This window comes from Nerophis ophidion, linkage group LG13 (assembly GCF_033978795.1).
Source record: "Nerophis ophidion isolate RoL-2023_Sa linkage group LG13, RoL_Noph_v1.0, whole genome shotgun sequence".
In the NCBI taxonomy this organism is placed as follows: Eukaryota; Metazoa; Chordata; class Actinopteri; order Syngnathiformes; family Syngnathidae; genus Nerophis; species Nerophis ophidion.
In genome coordinates this window covers 51758877-51775225 of record NC_084623.1, presented here as the reverse complement: position 1 = coordinate 51775225, position 16349 = coordinate 51758877, and the positions used below count along the sequence as shown (strand labels likewise).

Sequence of the window (16349 nt, the reverse complement as noted above, 5' to 3'; positions counted from 1 at the left end):
CGGCCATGTTTTTCCTCCCATTTTTGACTAAATTTGACAGGTGCTTGTCAGTCCGTTAAAAAGGTGAGTACCAAATATGGAAGTAATTCATCAATTGTGTGTTTTTATCCAAATAGCACACGTATACAGTAAGGGTGCATGATTTCATAGATTTTCCCTTTTGTGAGTTGCTTATACAAACAAATTACATAGTCTACCTAATTCCACTTCCGATACAATGCTGATTCTGGAGCCGTGAGTATTGTCCGATACGGATATTGATTCGATGAGATCAGCACAAAAAGTACAATTATTTTGTAGTGTGGAATGTTAGAAAAGGTTTGATCAAGTGGAATTACACGGAATAGTCGGTATGAAAAAACACTCATTTATTAAAAGCTCTCTGAAAAAGACCCAAAGTGGTCTTTAAGTTAAAGTGGAGTGGTAGTTTTTTTTGTTTTTTTTTTTACACCTAGTGGCAACAATAATTCATTAAGTTAAGCTCAAATTGGAGTAAATTGAAAGATGCAGACACGTTTGTTACTGGATACTTTCCATTACGATAACAGACCGATGTCCAATATTAGTATAGGATCGATATTTGATAATATCAGATGGACCAGTATCCGATTTTGATATCACTTATCACTCTGACTTTCGGGACACCCCAAATAGAAAACCGATTAAATAACTTTTATAAATGATAAAATACTCAACGTAAGCAACAGTTGCAACACAAAGACAAGAGACATTAAATTATACAATATTTTGTATTTTTTATTGTCATGTCAGAATTGTTTGCATATTTCTTCTCAGCCATCCAATTTGCATTTGTACATTTAGAACATAACATACTCCAAAGTGTAGAACAACAAATGATAAGACAGGCAAACATAATGGCTGATTTCAGAACAGAAAGACAAAATATTGCAACAAATGAGGTTTGTTCTCAAAACGTTTTGAAAATCAAGCATAAAAAGGTTAACTTTATAAAATCATATAATGCTAAGTATTCCAGGATGTTGACAAAAATGTTAGTATTAGTGTACGTTAAGGCGATAATTAAAGTTCCAATCATCAAAAAGATCATTGCCTGCATATATTTAAGCCCATTATACTTTGTTTCAATGCCCATAAATAATATTTGTACAGTAGACAAATAACACGAGTAAGCCGTTTGCCATCACCAGGCTCAAGTGTTTTTACATTATTACAGTAACAATGGCAATGTGTGTATTTTATATTCAATACAGAGCACTGATTAAAGGGGAACTGCATTTTTGGGGGGTAATTTTGCTGATCATCCACAATCCTTATGTGAGACAAGCACACACGTTTTTCTTTGTATGAATTCCAACTCGCAAATACAAGTTAGCAAAAGCCAGATAACAATGAAAAAGAGGTTGCGGAGTCGCTCTACTCCACCTACAAAGCGCTCTAAAAACATTTTAAAACCTCCATCATTGTTTTACTGTACAAGCTGTAAGTATATAAGTAATGTAGTAACAGACACATTCATAATAACATGTAATATTTACGTATTTTGTTCCTTTTAAACATACGGCTGCGTATTAATTTGACAGACATCACAAAGTTGGCTTTTTCCTTTAACGTCTTCATGGGAGCCAACAAAGACTTATTTGGGGGGGAAAAATCCAAGTACTTATATTTTTGAGCCTGAATATACAGAAGATGAGCTACACATTTTAGAAGCTTAGTGATAAGCAGACCCAACAAGTAGCAGTATTGCTAAGTGCTAATCAAGAAATACAAACTACGAACATAATAAAACAATATCTTACTGTACAATGTCTGCTCTCACTGTAATGCTGACTGATGGGATGTTTATATCTTTCCGTTTAGATGAAGAATCATAATCCTCATGCAGGTAAGAAAAAGAAAGGCTGGCACATCTTTTCTTTTCTTTCTCGCCAACTCGGAGTCTAAGTTTAAGTCAAAGTTGCCCAACTTCCCGGTTTATGGCCATAACCTTCTACTATCCAAGTGAGAGGCATGATTTATAATCTAGAATTAACTTTTACCAAATCAGAGGCGATGCAGTAGCTCAACAGCTCAATATGTCAATAGCTGCATAAGCTATTTAGCTCTCTGATCAAGGCGCAACTAAAAATAATTCCCTGCGTTAGCGCTTATAATAACAATATCACTAATGCTTGGTTAATAATCAGGTCACGAGATGTAAATGTAGTATTGTTGGTGTTTTTTAAGAGTGCTTTATGAGCTTAATATAGTACTATCATTAGCTTTATTGTCAGCCACCTCAAACTTGTCATATATTACAAATTAGAATGCATGAAAAACGAAAGATGTGTTGTAGTCTTACATAAAGATTGTAAATGATTGGCAAATTGGTAAAAAAAAAGTGCAGTTCCCCTTTATTCTGAGTCATTTCCTCTTTTTTATATTGACATAATGGGCAGTTACGATTGAGATTGATAAAGTCTGCCTAGCAACAAGTATCCGATGCAAACAAAGAATCCAAGACATTGGTGCTGATTTTACAGTGTTGCATCAGCCAGATTTATACAATTGTATTTTAGCGATCAAGGTTTGATAACAAATGATGCACATCTCATTTTAGTACATTTACGTACGTTGGAATGCAAAAATATATTTTCTAATACAACATAAGCTGTTGGTCCCTACTAATGTGACACAGACGCACTAACACATTGGTCCAAACATTCAACTCATACAAAGCAGATTAACAACAGTGTTGTTAAACAAAATGGAAAAAAAATATATATATATATTTGGGTGTCATAAAAAATGTAATTTATATAATTCATGTTGACCTATAGTGATAATTAAAAATAACCTGCACCAAAAAAAGGGTTTGCTTGAAAACGAGAGCAGACCTTCAAATACAGTTGTATGAATCAGACGACGCCCTCGTTTTTGTTTCCTTATTATTTACAAGGCGGAGGCTCCAGCGTTCTTACCTCGTCCTCCTGAGTGCATGACGGGCGGCTGATGAGGTCAAAGTTCACGAGGACGACACGGGGTGTCAGTAGGCGTCCTTCTGAGTGTGCATTTTGTCCTGAATCCTCTGCAGCATCTCTTGCATCCGCCGCAGCTGGAAAACACGACACACACGTTAGACGCCATGCTTCCCTCATAGATGTCAATATTTGTATCATGTGACAAAGTCTTTTTCAACCACTGTGCCGTGAGATACAGTCTGATGTGCCATGCGAGGTGTTATAATTTCACCTATTTGGGTTAAAAATATTTTTGCAAACCAGAAACTGTAGTCTGCAAGTAATGTTGAGTGTCGGTGCTGTCTAGAGCTCGGCAGAGTAACCGTGTAATACTCTTCCATATCAGTAGGGGGCAGCCGGTAGCTAATTGCTCTGTAGATGTCGGAAACAGCGGGAGGCAGGGTGCAGGTAAAAAGGTGTCTTATGCTTAAACCAAAAATAAACAAAAGGTGAGTGCCATTGAAGCTTGGGGAGGGCTATGCAGAACGAAACTAAAACTGAACTGGCTACAAAGTAAACAAAAACTGAACGCTGGACGACAGCAAAGACTTACTGTGGTGTGTGTGTGTTTTATGGACAAAAGCGGAGAAATATAACCTTAGAGGAAAATCTAATTTAAAACATTTGTATGTACGTACAACACTTAAAACCTTTAGCATAACAGTTTGTGGAATTAAATTATGGAATGGATTAAGTAAAGAAGTTAAACATTGTACTGATATGATCCAGTTTGAGAGGATGTTCAAATTAATAGTGCTTACAAAGTACAAAGAAGAAGAATTATGAGAAACACTTTCAACCTTATTGAAAATAAGATATTCTTCATCTCAGTATGTTGGTAAAGACTGAATTAATTAATTACATGTTACAGAACTGTTGTAGTACTCATTCACGGATGTCATTTTACTATTTTACTGTAAAAAGGGTCAGTAAATGAATGTATATATTTGTGGGCGCTCTGATGTAGGAAAGGGGTAGGATTAAATAAGCTTTGCTTCTTCCTACTCCTTTTCGGACATGATGTGATGTGATATTAAATTGTCTGTATTGTATTGTAAATGTCTTCATGTTCGAAATAAACTAAGAAAGAAAGAAGAAAGAAAGAAAGCTTTGAATGGCAGGGTCCCCGCTATCGCATGTTGATAAAAATATAAAATTTACATAATAAAAATCAACTACAGGCTTCCCAAATGCTGTGATAAATTAAGCATGATGAGTTGACTTGAAACAGTTTAATGTTGCACGTTTTATATGTAGAAGAAAAGTTTTGTCATTTTATTTAATCCGAGCAACAATTTGAGGCAGTTTAATGAGGGCAGAATTATTATAGTGTTCCCAATGTTAAAAGGATGAAGCCATTTTTTACAAATTTGGTAAATAAGTAACCAAAAAATGTATATTTTGTTGTTTTCTTACTGTACCGAAAATTAACCGAACTGTGACCTCCAAACCAAGGTTTGTACCGAACCAAACTTTTTGTGTACCGTTACACCCCTACATGACAGTCAACAATGTCCATCACAAAGAAGGATAAAAAAACTGAAATAGTCTTGATTGCTTAAAACAAAGTAAATGCGGGAAATATCGCTCCAAGTAAGACATGAAACTGCTGCAGGAAAATACCCAGAAAAGAGAAAAAGCCACCAAAATTGAAGAACGAAAAGACTATAGAGACAGGAAAAGAGAAAAAAACTCAAAATAAGTCACGGCGTGATGTGACAGGTGGTGACAGAACACCTACTTTTAAACAAAAGCTATATTGACGCATGGTTTGTTATGGTTTAAAGTCATATCCAACAATTGCGACAACTTTTTACTGTCAACCCCATCCATCCATCCATTTACTACCGCTTGTCCCTTTGGGTAAGTGGGGGTGGGGGAGGCGGTGTACACACTGGACAAGTCAACACCTCATCGCAAGGCCAACACAGACAGACCGGGTTTCGTTTTTTAATGATTTCTGCTGGCGGTGTGCCTCCGGATTTTTTTCAACGCAAAAAATGTGCTTTGGCTCAAAAAAGGTAGAAAAACACGGACGTGACCTACACTGGCACTAATGTCATGACAACGTTATGCAAAATAAGCAGTGCGATTAGTCGACAAAAACAGCTATGTACTAAATGTCTGTCTGTATTTGTTGTTATGAAACCTACAAACTAACAAAAGGAAGAAATAACAACAAAAATTAATAACAGCAGTCTCTTTATTTGATGGAGTAATTATGATTTATGTGGGGATAAAAGGTTCCAAGCAGGTGTTCGCTAAATATTCATCACTTTCATAGCCCAATATGAAAGCTACATCAACAATTAGTGTATTTTAAACAGTGATGCTAACTTTTAACAACTATAAACAACTTAATATATTACTGTAGTTTGCGGTGGCGTAGAGTTACATTACATTCTGAGAACCGCTCTGCGAATTTTACGTAAGCAAAACATTAGAGCAGGGATGTCCAAAGTGCGGCCCGCAGCTAATTGTTTGCAGGCCCGCCATACATTCTGGAAATGCTATTGCAAAAATAAAAAAGGACATTAAAAATATTGGAATGAGGTGAAATCTAACGAGAAAAAGTTGCAAATTTGACACAAAGATGCCATGCAGGCTGTTTTTTATTCTTTTGTCTTTATTTTACCATGTAAAAACCATCTTTACCATGAATTGATTAACGTGGACTCCGATTTAAACAAGTTGAAAAACTTATTGGGGTGCTACCATTTAGTGGTCAATTGTACGGAATATGTACTGTACTGTGCAATCTACTAATGACAAGTTTCAATGGATCAATTATTTATTTTTTTGGCATTGCTCAAAACAAAAAATTACAAAAAAAAATCCATGTTATAATAAATTATTTTCAAAGCTCCAATTAGTTCCAGAATTTCACTTTAAAATGTTTTATGTGGTAAATATTGCATATATTGTGCAGTTTCCATATAAAAACAAAGTTTTCTTTTACAAAAAGAGCATAAAACAAACAAAATAATAGTTAAAATGTAAAATCGAAAGATATATCTGAAGTTGATCTTGTAACTTAAGTGTTAAAACCCTAATAAAAATATATCAATTTCTGAGTGGGGCACCTTTTGGATCCCAAATACCGTATTTTCTTGAATTGCAGCAGGGAATATAGTATGTGCCTGCCTTGAATTACTGCCGGATCAAACTTGCTTCCCAAAATAATTACTGCATGCTTATTATTACCGCCTGGTCAAACTCGTGACACTTCCCCTGTCATCGTTTTCAAAATGGAGGAGGCTGATTTCAATACCGGTAATTTGAAATCGCATAAAGGAAAGAAGATTAAGAGCTATTCAGTAGGGATGCACCGAAATGAAAATTTGTGGCCGAAGCCGAAGCCGAATAAAATTTAAACGCTTAGCCGAAGGCCGAATACCGAATAATGAATGCAGTTTTTCACAATTTTTTAAATATTGCATAAATAGCCTAGAATAAATATTTAGACATGTTTTTCAAATAAAGTAATTTTTTATATAATATTGACATTTTTTTAATATTCCAGTAGCCTTTGCTTTTCAAAAAAAGCAGTTTTTCATTTGTATTAGGCCTTCAAACAAAACATGCGTTCCAAAAAAAATAAAGTGCATTAAAGTGGATAAACCCACAACAAATGAATTATTGTCCTTTTGCCAAAAGTCTGCTTAGCCACAGTAGATATGCTAATAATGTAAACAGAAGGCTCAAGTAAATCTCAATTAAGTGTGTGCTTGTAACCTCTTACACTTATACAGGTAGCCTACACAACAGGCTAATAATGTAAACAGAGGCCCCACTAAATCTCAATAAGTGTGTGCTTGTAACCTCATACACTTATACAGGTACACAACATATCCCAACGTCACCAAGTCACTGCACGTTAGTTGATTGCGTCACCGCGTCAAAAACTTGCGTCACATGCTACTATTCGGCTTTGTTTTTAACTCATTCCACCAAAGGCCGAATGTGGCTTTTTTTTGCCATATTCGGCCGAATATATTCGGTTACCGATTAATCGGTGCAGCCCTACTATTCAGTAGGATTTAAGGTCCAAGCTTACATCACACTAAAATTTTTACTGCATACATTTGGTACGTGCCGGAGTGAGAAGAGGTTTTAAAATAATTAGCGCATGCTTACTTTTACCGCATGCCTTTGGTAAGCGCAGGAGTGAGAGGAGGTTTTAAATTAATTAGCGCCCTGGCGGCAATTCAGGGAAATACGGTATATTTAGTGGTATTTTATTTATCTTTTCACTGTGATTACTCAAAAATAATAAAGAATTAAAATCAATGGTGTCCTGCATTATTGATATTTTAGGGCTCTAATTACTAAATACAGCATATTTCAGTTTTACTATTAAAAAAACAAAGTTGTTTTTGACAGAAAAGCCATAAAACCTTTATTTTTTTAATTTTTTAAACTTGATATAGAGTTTTACTGTGAGCAGTAACAAAAAAATAATAATAAAAAATTGACTTATTTTTAACATTTTAATAACTGAGACCCTTTATGTTCCCCGTGACCCCTAAAGGTAAAATACATTTTAAAAATACATATATTTTGTTATGGTTTGAAAATGAAAAATATCAAAATGGCCCCCGCATGCTTTAATTTGTCGGTGTGCGGCCCTCAGTGGAAAAAGTTTGGACACCCCTGCATTAAAGGAACTCTTAAGACTACATTTTAACCTTAAAACACGGCTGTTGCCGACGTCGTGACTAATGTTGTGGTCAGGGATAACTAATAATAATAGTGTCTCTTCGTGAACTAATAATAATAGTGTCTATTCGTAAGTTCAATAAGGTAAAAAAACGAATTATTATTGCAGTTATTTAGCGTACAAACAAAGATGGCGGAAATAGCCGACACGAACAACAAGTATCAAAATGAACTATTTGAAACACCAAGTGTCTTCGAAGTACTCATTTGAATAATAAATAAACCCAACTCACCAATTTGTTTTCGAAAATCTTATCGACCTTGTTCATGAGGAAGTTCCTAAAATAATAAAGTTAGCCGAAATAAACTGTACTTGATTAATTGCACCCGTGCTCAAAAATCGACAGTGAGCATAGGACACGCCCATTTGACCATATAAGGAAATGACAGGAAAAGGTTGAAAACGTTATGAAATAAATAAGGTTGAAATCAACAGATTTGAGAGAATCAACGTTAAAAACAGAAAAACAAAACAAAACATGAAAAGAGATGCTAACCAGTATCTGACTGACCAGCATTAAATACAATGTATGTGTGCATGTGACGCTCCGGTGCTATGCCCTTATATGGCATTGGAGGGCGTTGACTTATGTAAACTAAGTGACCTAATGCCGATTTTATTTAGACTTAAACTTTAATGATCCACAAGGAACATTTTTCAACACATTAGCAACCATTAAATCAGTGTTTTTCAACCACTGTGCCGCAGCACACTAGTGCAGTGGTTCTCAATTGGGGGGTACGCGTACCCCTGAGGGCACTTGAAGGTATGCCAAGGGGTATGTGAGATTTTTTTTTAAATATTCTAAAAATAGCAACAATTAAAAAATCCTTTATAAATATATTTATTGAATAATACTTCAACAAAATATGAATGTAAGTTCTGTGAAAACTGTGAAAAGACAGCTAGATTTTTTTGTGGACATGTTCCATAAATATTGATGTTAAAAATGTCATTGTTTGTGAAGAAATGTTTAGAATGAAGTTCATGAATCCAGATGGATCTCTATTACAATCCCCAAAGAGGGCACTTTAAGTTGATGATTACTTCTATGTGTAGAAATATTTATTTTTAATTGAATCACTTGTTTATTTTTCAACAAGATTTTAGTTAGTTTTATATCTTTTTTTCCAAATACTCCAAGAAAGACCACTACAAACGAGCAATATTTTGCACTGTTATACAATTTAATAAACCAGAAACTGATGACATAGTGCTGCATTTTACTTCTTTTTCTCTTTTTTTCAACCAAAAATGCTTTGCTCTGATTAGGGGGTACTTGAATTAAAAAAAAAATTCACAGGGGGTACATCACTGAAAAAAGGTTGAGTACCACTGCTCTAGTGTGCCTTGGGAAATTATGCAACTTCACCTAATTGGTCCAACTTTTTTTTTTTTGCAAATCAATAATTATAATCGGCAAATAATACACCGTTGCTTAGTGTCTGTGCTGTGTAGGACTCGGCAGGGTAACCACGTATTACTCCATGCCAGTAGGTGGCAGCAGGGTCGTTAATTGCTTTGTAAAAGTCGGAAGGTGTTGGGTGAGACGAGGACGGTTTGTTGTGAGCACAATATGCAGACCACAGCGGGAAGCAGCGTGCAGGTAAAAAGGTATGCAATGCTTAAACCAAAAATGAAGAAAAGGGAAAGGAAAAGTCAATGGCTATGCAAAGCTGAACGGGCTACAAAGTAAACGGAAACAAAATGCTGGACGACAGCAAAAACTTACGGCGTCCACTAAGTACATCCGTACATGACATGACAATCAACAATGTCCGCACAAAGAAGGATAACAAAAACTTAAATAGCGCTTATGGGAAGGCACGAAAGTGCTACAGGAACACACCAACAAAACAGGAAGGGCCACCAAATTAATGGCGCAAGACAAGTACTAAAGCACTACACACAGGACAACACAAACAAACTCAAAATAAGGCAAGGCGACCTGGTGGAGTTTCATTTTTTTTAACGTTTTCTGCTGGCGTTGTGCGTCCGCATTTTTTAAATTAAATGTGCATTGCCTCAAAAAAGGTTGAAAAACACTGCCATTAAATAACACACTCAGTAAAAATGACTTATTCACAACAATTCAGCAGTTTTTCATAATAAGCAGCAGACTCTAGAAAAAAGCAGGAACATATGGCTGGATCAGTCGGAATAATAAATAAATAAATAGTAGTTAATCCTATAATATCCTACTGTATAGTCACGGGACATTTGTGTTGACTATTATACAAAATGGCACTAATTTCCCTAATAAATATGCCAGCTAGTTGACTTCGCCTTTACTGACAAGTAAACGGTTTAATAGATGAATAATATGGGCGGAAAGTCATACTTGCCAACCCTCCCGGATTTTCCGGGAGACTCCCGAAATTCAGCGCCTCTCCCGAAAACCTCCCGGGGCAAATTTTCTCCCAAAAATCTCCCGAAATTCAGGCCGAGCTGGAGGCCACGGCCCCTCCAGCTCCATGCGGACCTGAGTGAGAACAGCCTGTTTTCAGGTCCGCTTTCCCGCAATACAAACATTTATAACTGTACGATGATCGAGGGCGAGTTCTTGGTTTCTTATGTGGGTTTATTGTTAGGGCAATTTTATTAACGTCCTCCCAGCGCGGTAACAACACACAACAACAGCAGTCAAGTTTTCGTCTACCGTAAAGCAGTTTGTCTGCCGTAAACAGCAATGTTGTGCCACTATTAAACAGGACAATACTGCCATCTACTGTACATGCATATGTGACAATATCATCTACGGCAGGGGTCACCAACCTTTTTGAAACCAAGAGCTACTTCTTGGGTACTGATTAATGCGAAGGGCTACCAGTTTGATACACACTTAAATAAATGACCAGAAATAGCCAATTTGCTCAATTTACTTTTAACTGTATGTTATTATTAATAATTAATGATATTTATCTTTGTGGAAAAACTCATCATCTTAATGATTTCTCACAATAAATATATATTTTTGATGTCATGTTTTAAATAGGTTAAAATCCAATCTGGACTTTTCTAGCTGTAAATGTACTCCTCCTCTCTTAACCACGCCCCCAACCAAGCCCCCCCCACCCCCCTCCCCGAAATCGAAGGTCTCAAGGTTGGCAAGTATGGGTTTAGCTCGGTTGGTAAAGTGGCCGTGCCAGCAACTTGAGGGTTCCAGGTTCGATCCCCGCTTCCGCCCGTCTAGTCACTGCCGTTGTGTCCTTGGGCAAGACACTTTACCCACCTGCTCCCAGTGCCACCCACACTGGTTTAAATGTAACTTAGATATTGGGTTTTCACTATGTAAAGCGCTTTGAGTCACTAGAGAAAAAGCGCTATATAAATATGATTCACTCAGTGTCGATGCTAATAAACATGCTATTCATGAAATTAAAATAGTAGTAAAAGATGAGCGATGGTGTTAAAATGAGCAGTGACAACAAGACAAGAGAGAAAATGAGCAATGGGGAAAATAACAAGTGAATGTAAAAACAGTGACATGTTGTCCAAGAAGAGAAGAGACAGAAAGAAGAAGAAGAATAAATCGAGAGAATATGTGCAGCCTTCCTGAAAGTGTTCTAGTGGGGACAAAAAATGGTTTGAAATGAGGCTAAAACAAGTTGCTGCTAAACGTGTGCACTAAGGACACTTTAAAGGGCCTCGTCCTCCAGATGCGAGCGAGCCTCGGGGCTGGCTTGAGGTTGGAAGTGCTCGTGGTGCTCGAAAGTGTGTTCGTGCTCGGAGTGACGGTGGTGAGGCTGATGAGACTCCATTGGGTGGTCGGTGTGCCGTACCTCCTCATCTTTCTCTCGGATGAGCTTTTCCGTCTCGTTGTCCATGCCGTCGCCCGCGCCTGGGATGGGGAAGTCGGTGCCGCTCTCCCTGGTTAGCTTACTACGCACGCACACACACACACACACACACACACACACACACACACACACACACACACACACACACACACACACACACACACACACACACACACACACACACACACACACACACACACACACACACACACACATACATACATACAAAATAAGGCAAGGCGTCTAAATATGTACATACATACGTATATGTACTGTACATACATACATAAATACATACATACATATATACACATATACATACATATATACACACATACATAGATATATACAGTATGTATATATATACATATATACACTTATACATACATATATATTTACATACATACACACACACATATACACATATATATACACACATATATATATATATGTATATACATATATACATAAATACATACATCTATACATAAATACATACATATCCATACATATATACATAAATACATACATATACATACATATACATAAATACATACATATATACATATATATACATACATACATATATACATATATACATACATACATTTATATACATATATATATATAAATACACATACATATATACATACATATATATATACATACAAATATATATACATATATATACATACATATATGTACATACATACATATATATACATACATACATATATATACATACATATATATATATACTTATATATACATATATATATACATGCATATATATATATACATATATACATACATATATATACATACATATACATACATATATATACATACATATATATACATACACATACATACATACATATATATACATATATACATACATATATCTACATATATATACATACATATATACATACATATATACATATATATATATACATACATATATATACATACATAAACATACATATATATACACATATATACATACATATATACATACATATATACACATATATACATACATATATACACATATATACATACATATATACATCTATATACACATATATATACACATATATATACATACATATATACATACATATATATACATATATATACATACATATATATACATACACATATATATATACATATATACACACATATATATACATATATATACATACATATATATACATACACATATATATACATATATACACACATATATACATACATATATATATACACACATACACATATATACATACATATATACATATATATACATACATATATAGATATATATACATACATATGTACGTATATACACATGTATATACATACATATATATACATACATATGTACATATATATACATATATATACATACATATATATACATAGATATATACATACATACATACATATATATACGTATATTATATATATATATATACGTATATTATATATATATATATATATATATATATATATATACACGCACACTCACACATACATATATAATGTATTGGTTTAAAAATAAAACATAAAAATGGACCCTGCATCTGTTAATTTTTCCATACCTGGAAAAGTTTGAAAACCCTCTGATTGATGGTGGTGACAAAAAAAAACGATGTCAAACGTGGCCCGCCACTCCGATATCATCTGACATCTCCACTTACAATACCATTCTATTGTATTGTTCCAGTTTCGTAAATCCACCAAAACGTCACCGTGGCGTTATTGAGTCTTTTTAGCTAAATGGAGAGCTAGCTTCTACAGCTCGTGGGTCCATGAGGATGACTTCTGTTTTGTTTGATCAGCTGTTTTACTGCCCTATTACAGACACCATTTAAAGTATGTAAATAAACATTTACAAAATACTTATGAGTAAATAATACATTCCACAACATATATATCTGCAGCTTAGTCCGGTGTGGCTAATATAGGGGAAAAAAACTTTTCTTGGTGCGTCTTATACACCGGTGCCCTCTATAGTCGGGAAAAGACGGTAGCTTTGGCCAGGTGTGTCATACTTGCGGTTGCGCTCCTTGACAACCATGCGGGTCATGCTCTGGATGCACTGGGCTCTGTAGTTCTCGTAGTGGCATTCCCGGGTCACGTCCTTCAGGTCCTGCATGTGAGTGCGGACCAGCATGTTCCTCAACATCACAAAGTCGCAGTGCGCCGAGTTTTCCACTGCGGGTCCGGCGGGAAGATTAGAATCTGGTATGCCACGGCAAAGGCGGGAAAAACGGGGTCCTTACCTTCTACGATCCCCCAAGGGTAGAGGCGACCTCGCACCCGCTTCCCTTTGGCTTCCACCACCGTGTTGCTGCCAATCACGGCAAATGGAATGCTTTCCTTGTTGTGGGAACAAAACAATGCACATGTCAACATTTTACCAAGTTTTTTTTGCGGGGGGTACAAAAGTACTGAGACTTCTGGGTATCACTTACAGCAGGGGTCCCCAAACTACGGCCCGCGGGCCAGATATGGCCTGCCAGCATCCAAAATCCGGCCCGAATAAAAAAAAATCCATCCATTTTCTACCGCTTATTCCCTTTCGGGGTCACCTATGTCAGCTACAATCGGGTGGAAGGCGGGGTACACCCTGGACAAGTCGCCACCTCATCGCAGGGCCAACACAGATAGACAGAAAACATTCACACTCACATTCACACACTAGGGCCAATTAATAAAAGTTTTATTTTTTTTAAATAATTAATACTTTAATCAGTCCTTTCAAGCATCAATCCGAGAATATTTTTCAACATATTGAGCAAAAAGGTGTCTTTATTTTTCTACCAAGAAAAGTGCACTTGTTATTATATATATATATATATATATATATATATGTATATATATATATATATATATGTTGTATTATTCTTTTATTTTTCCATATTTAACATATTGTGTTGAAATTTGGGGAAATGTTTATAAAACAAACCTAGACCCAATAATAAAACTTCAAAAAAGGGTCATTAGAATAATACACAAAGCGTGCTACTATGAACATACCAATCCATTATTTATAAGTTCAAATGTATTAACATTTTCAAACGTTGTGTTTTTAAAAATAACGGAAATTATGTTTCCGGTAAAGAACAACAGCCTTCCAGCTTGTATTCTCAGGCTATTTCATTTAAGAGGAGAAAACTATAATTTACGGGGATATCGATTTTTGAAATAGGTAACGCGAGAACAAATATAAAATACAAATGTATTACAGTTATAGGAATTAAATGGTGGAACAAGCTCAGTGATGAGCTGAAGACATGCACTTCTTTGTTAAGATTTAAGAAAACATTGAAAGGTGAAATAATTGAAAATTATAAAATATATTAACAATTAATTTCATCCCATTGATTTTTTTAAATTTATTTTTTTAACGTTGATGTTTCAGGCAATCTAATCTTCATTGAAGGTATAGGATAGGCAAATATAAGCTTTGGCTTTTTTTTTTTTTTTTTTCCCCCTTGGCCTCAGTCTGCACCTCCTCTCCAGGGCCCAGGCTTAGACCGATTTTTTAATTTTATTTTAATATTCTATTTTTTATTTTTATTTTTTATTATTATTTATTTATTTATTTATTTTATTTATTTTTTAATTAATTTATTTTATTTTATTTTTATTTTTTTCTCCCACCCCCCTCTTTGTTTACCTTTATCTCATCTTTTTTGTAAGGGGCGCTGGAAGCCGGCAGACCCGTCAGCGATCCTGTTCTGTCTCCCTGTAATGTTTGTCTAAACTTGAATGGGATTGTGCTGAAAATTTGAATTTTCCTGAAGGAACTCTCCTGACGGAATAAATAAAGTACTATCTATCTATCTATGTACTGTAAAACTGATCACACAAAATGGTTGATTGATTATATGACCGAAATAAACTTATTTCATTCATTATTTAGAGAGAATTTATTTATTTTAAGGTATTTTCGGGTCCATTGAGGTTAGCTAATTTGACTTGTTTTGGAAAGTCTTGACAAGCCGAATTTTCTTGTTTTATTGACAGATCATTTTGCTTAGTTCAAATAAAATACTCCTCATTTTTTTGTTGTTGTTTTTGAACACTGACTTTTTGCGGTGTGGCAATTGCTCGCAACCCAAACTTGAAGTGTAACATTTAGGGGAGAGACAGCTGGTATGTCAACATACTGGCAAGTTGAGGCACCGCTGCACATTTCTCACCTTCAGCTCGTGATCCTGCTGCTTAAAGTCGTCATCCTCATCGGAGTCACAGTCAGGGAACTGGTATATCTTGATGCCGTACTGATCGATCTCTTCTCTGATCTGTAGACACCCGGTGGGAAAAAAACAATGAAAGATGATCTGTGGTGCGACTAAAAAGATGACAGGAAGAAGCCTCGCCTTTATTTTCTTCTTCTTGACCTCGCTCGGGGTGAGCGTGTCCGCTTTGGCCAACACCGGGACAATGTTGACCTTCTCGTGCAGGGCTTTCATGAACTCCATGTCCAGAGGCCTGAGACTGCAACATGAGAAAAAAGGCGGCATGGATATTGCAAACGTGCTGCTAGCCTGCCTTGGGACATGCAATGACTACTGGTCGTCAAAAGGGGGAGCAGTTTCTCCAGCGTCGCACCACTGACTGCATGGTAAAAAGCAGCAGTCAGCATTAAGTGGGATTGGAGTGAAAGAAGACCAGATGAGATTTCACCTAAGAGATGCTGCATTAACCTTTTAAAGCAGGCGTGTCCAAACTTTTTCTACTGAGGGCCGCACAATGAGAAATAAAAGCATGCGGAGGCCGTTTTGATATTTTTCATTTGCAAAACCAATATCTTTAAGGTTCCCTTCA

General features: G+C 35.7%; 1 protein-coding gene across 3 annotated transcripts in view; it reads right to left on the bottom strand.

The window, feature by feature from the left end:
- Positions 1 to 730: 730 nt before the first annotated feature.
- septin4b (septin 4b) overlaps positions 731 to 16349 on the bottom strand; it is a 102938-nt gene continuing 87319 nt past the window's right edge. For all 3 annotated transcript variants that reach the window (XM_061919173.1, XM_061919171.1, XM_061919172.1), the window contains 6 exons: positions 15902 to 16019; positions 15722 to 15823; positions 13796 to 13892; positions 13565 to 13727; positions 11484 to 11583; positions 731 to 3076 (listed from right to left, as the gene is read on the bottom strand). In XM_061919173.1, coding sequence (XP_061775157.1) covers positions 3008 to 3076; positions 11484 to 11583; positions 13565 to 13727; positions 13796 to 13892; positions 15722 to 15823; positions 15902 to 16019 — 649 coding nt within the window. In that variant the 3' untranslated portion in view covers positions 731 to 3007. The remainder of the gene's footprint in view (positions 3077 to 11483; positions 11584 to 13564; positions 13728 to 13795; positions 13893 to 15721; positions 15824 to 15901; positions 16020 to 16349) is intronic.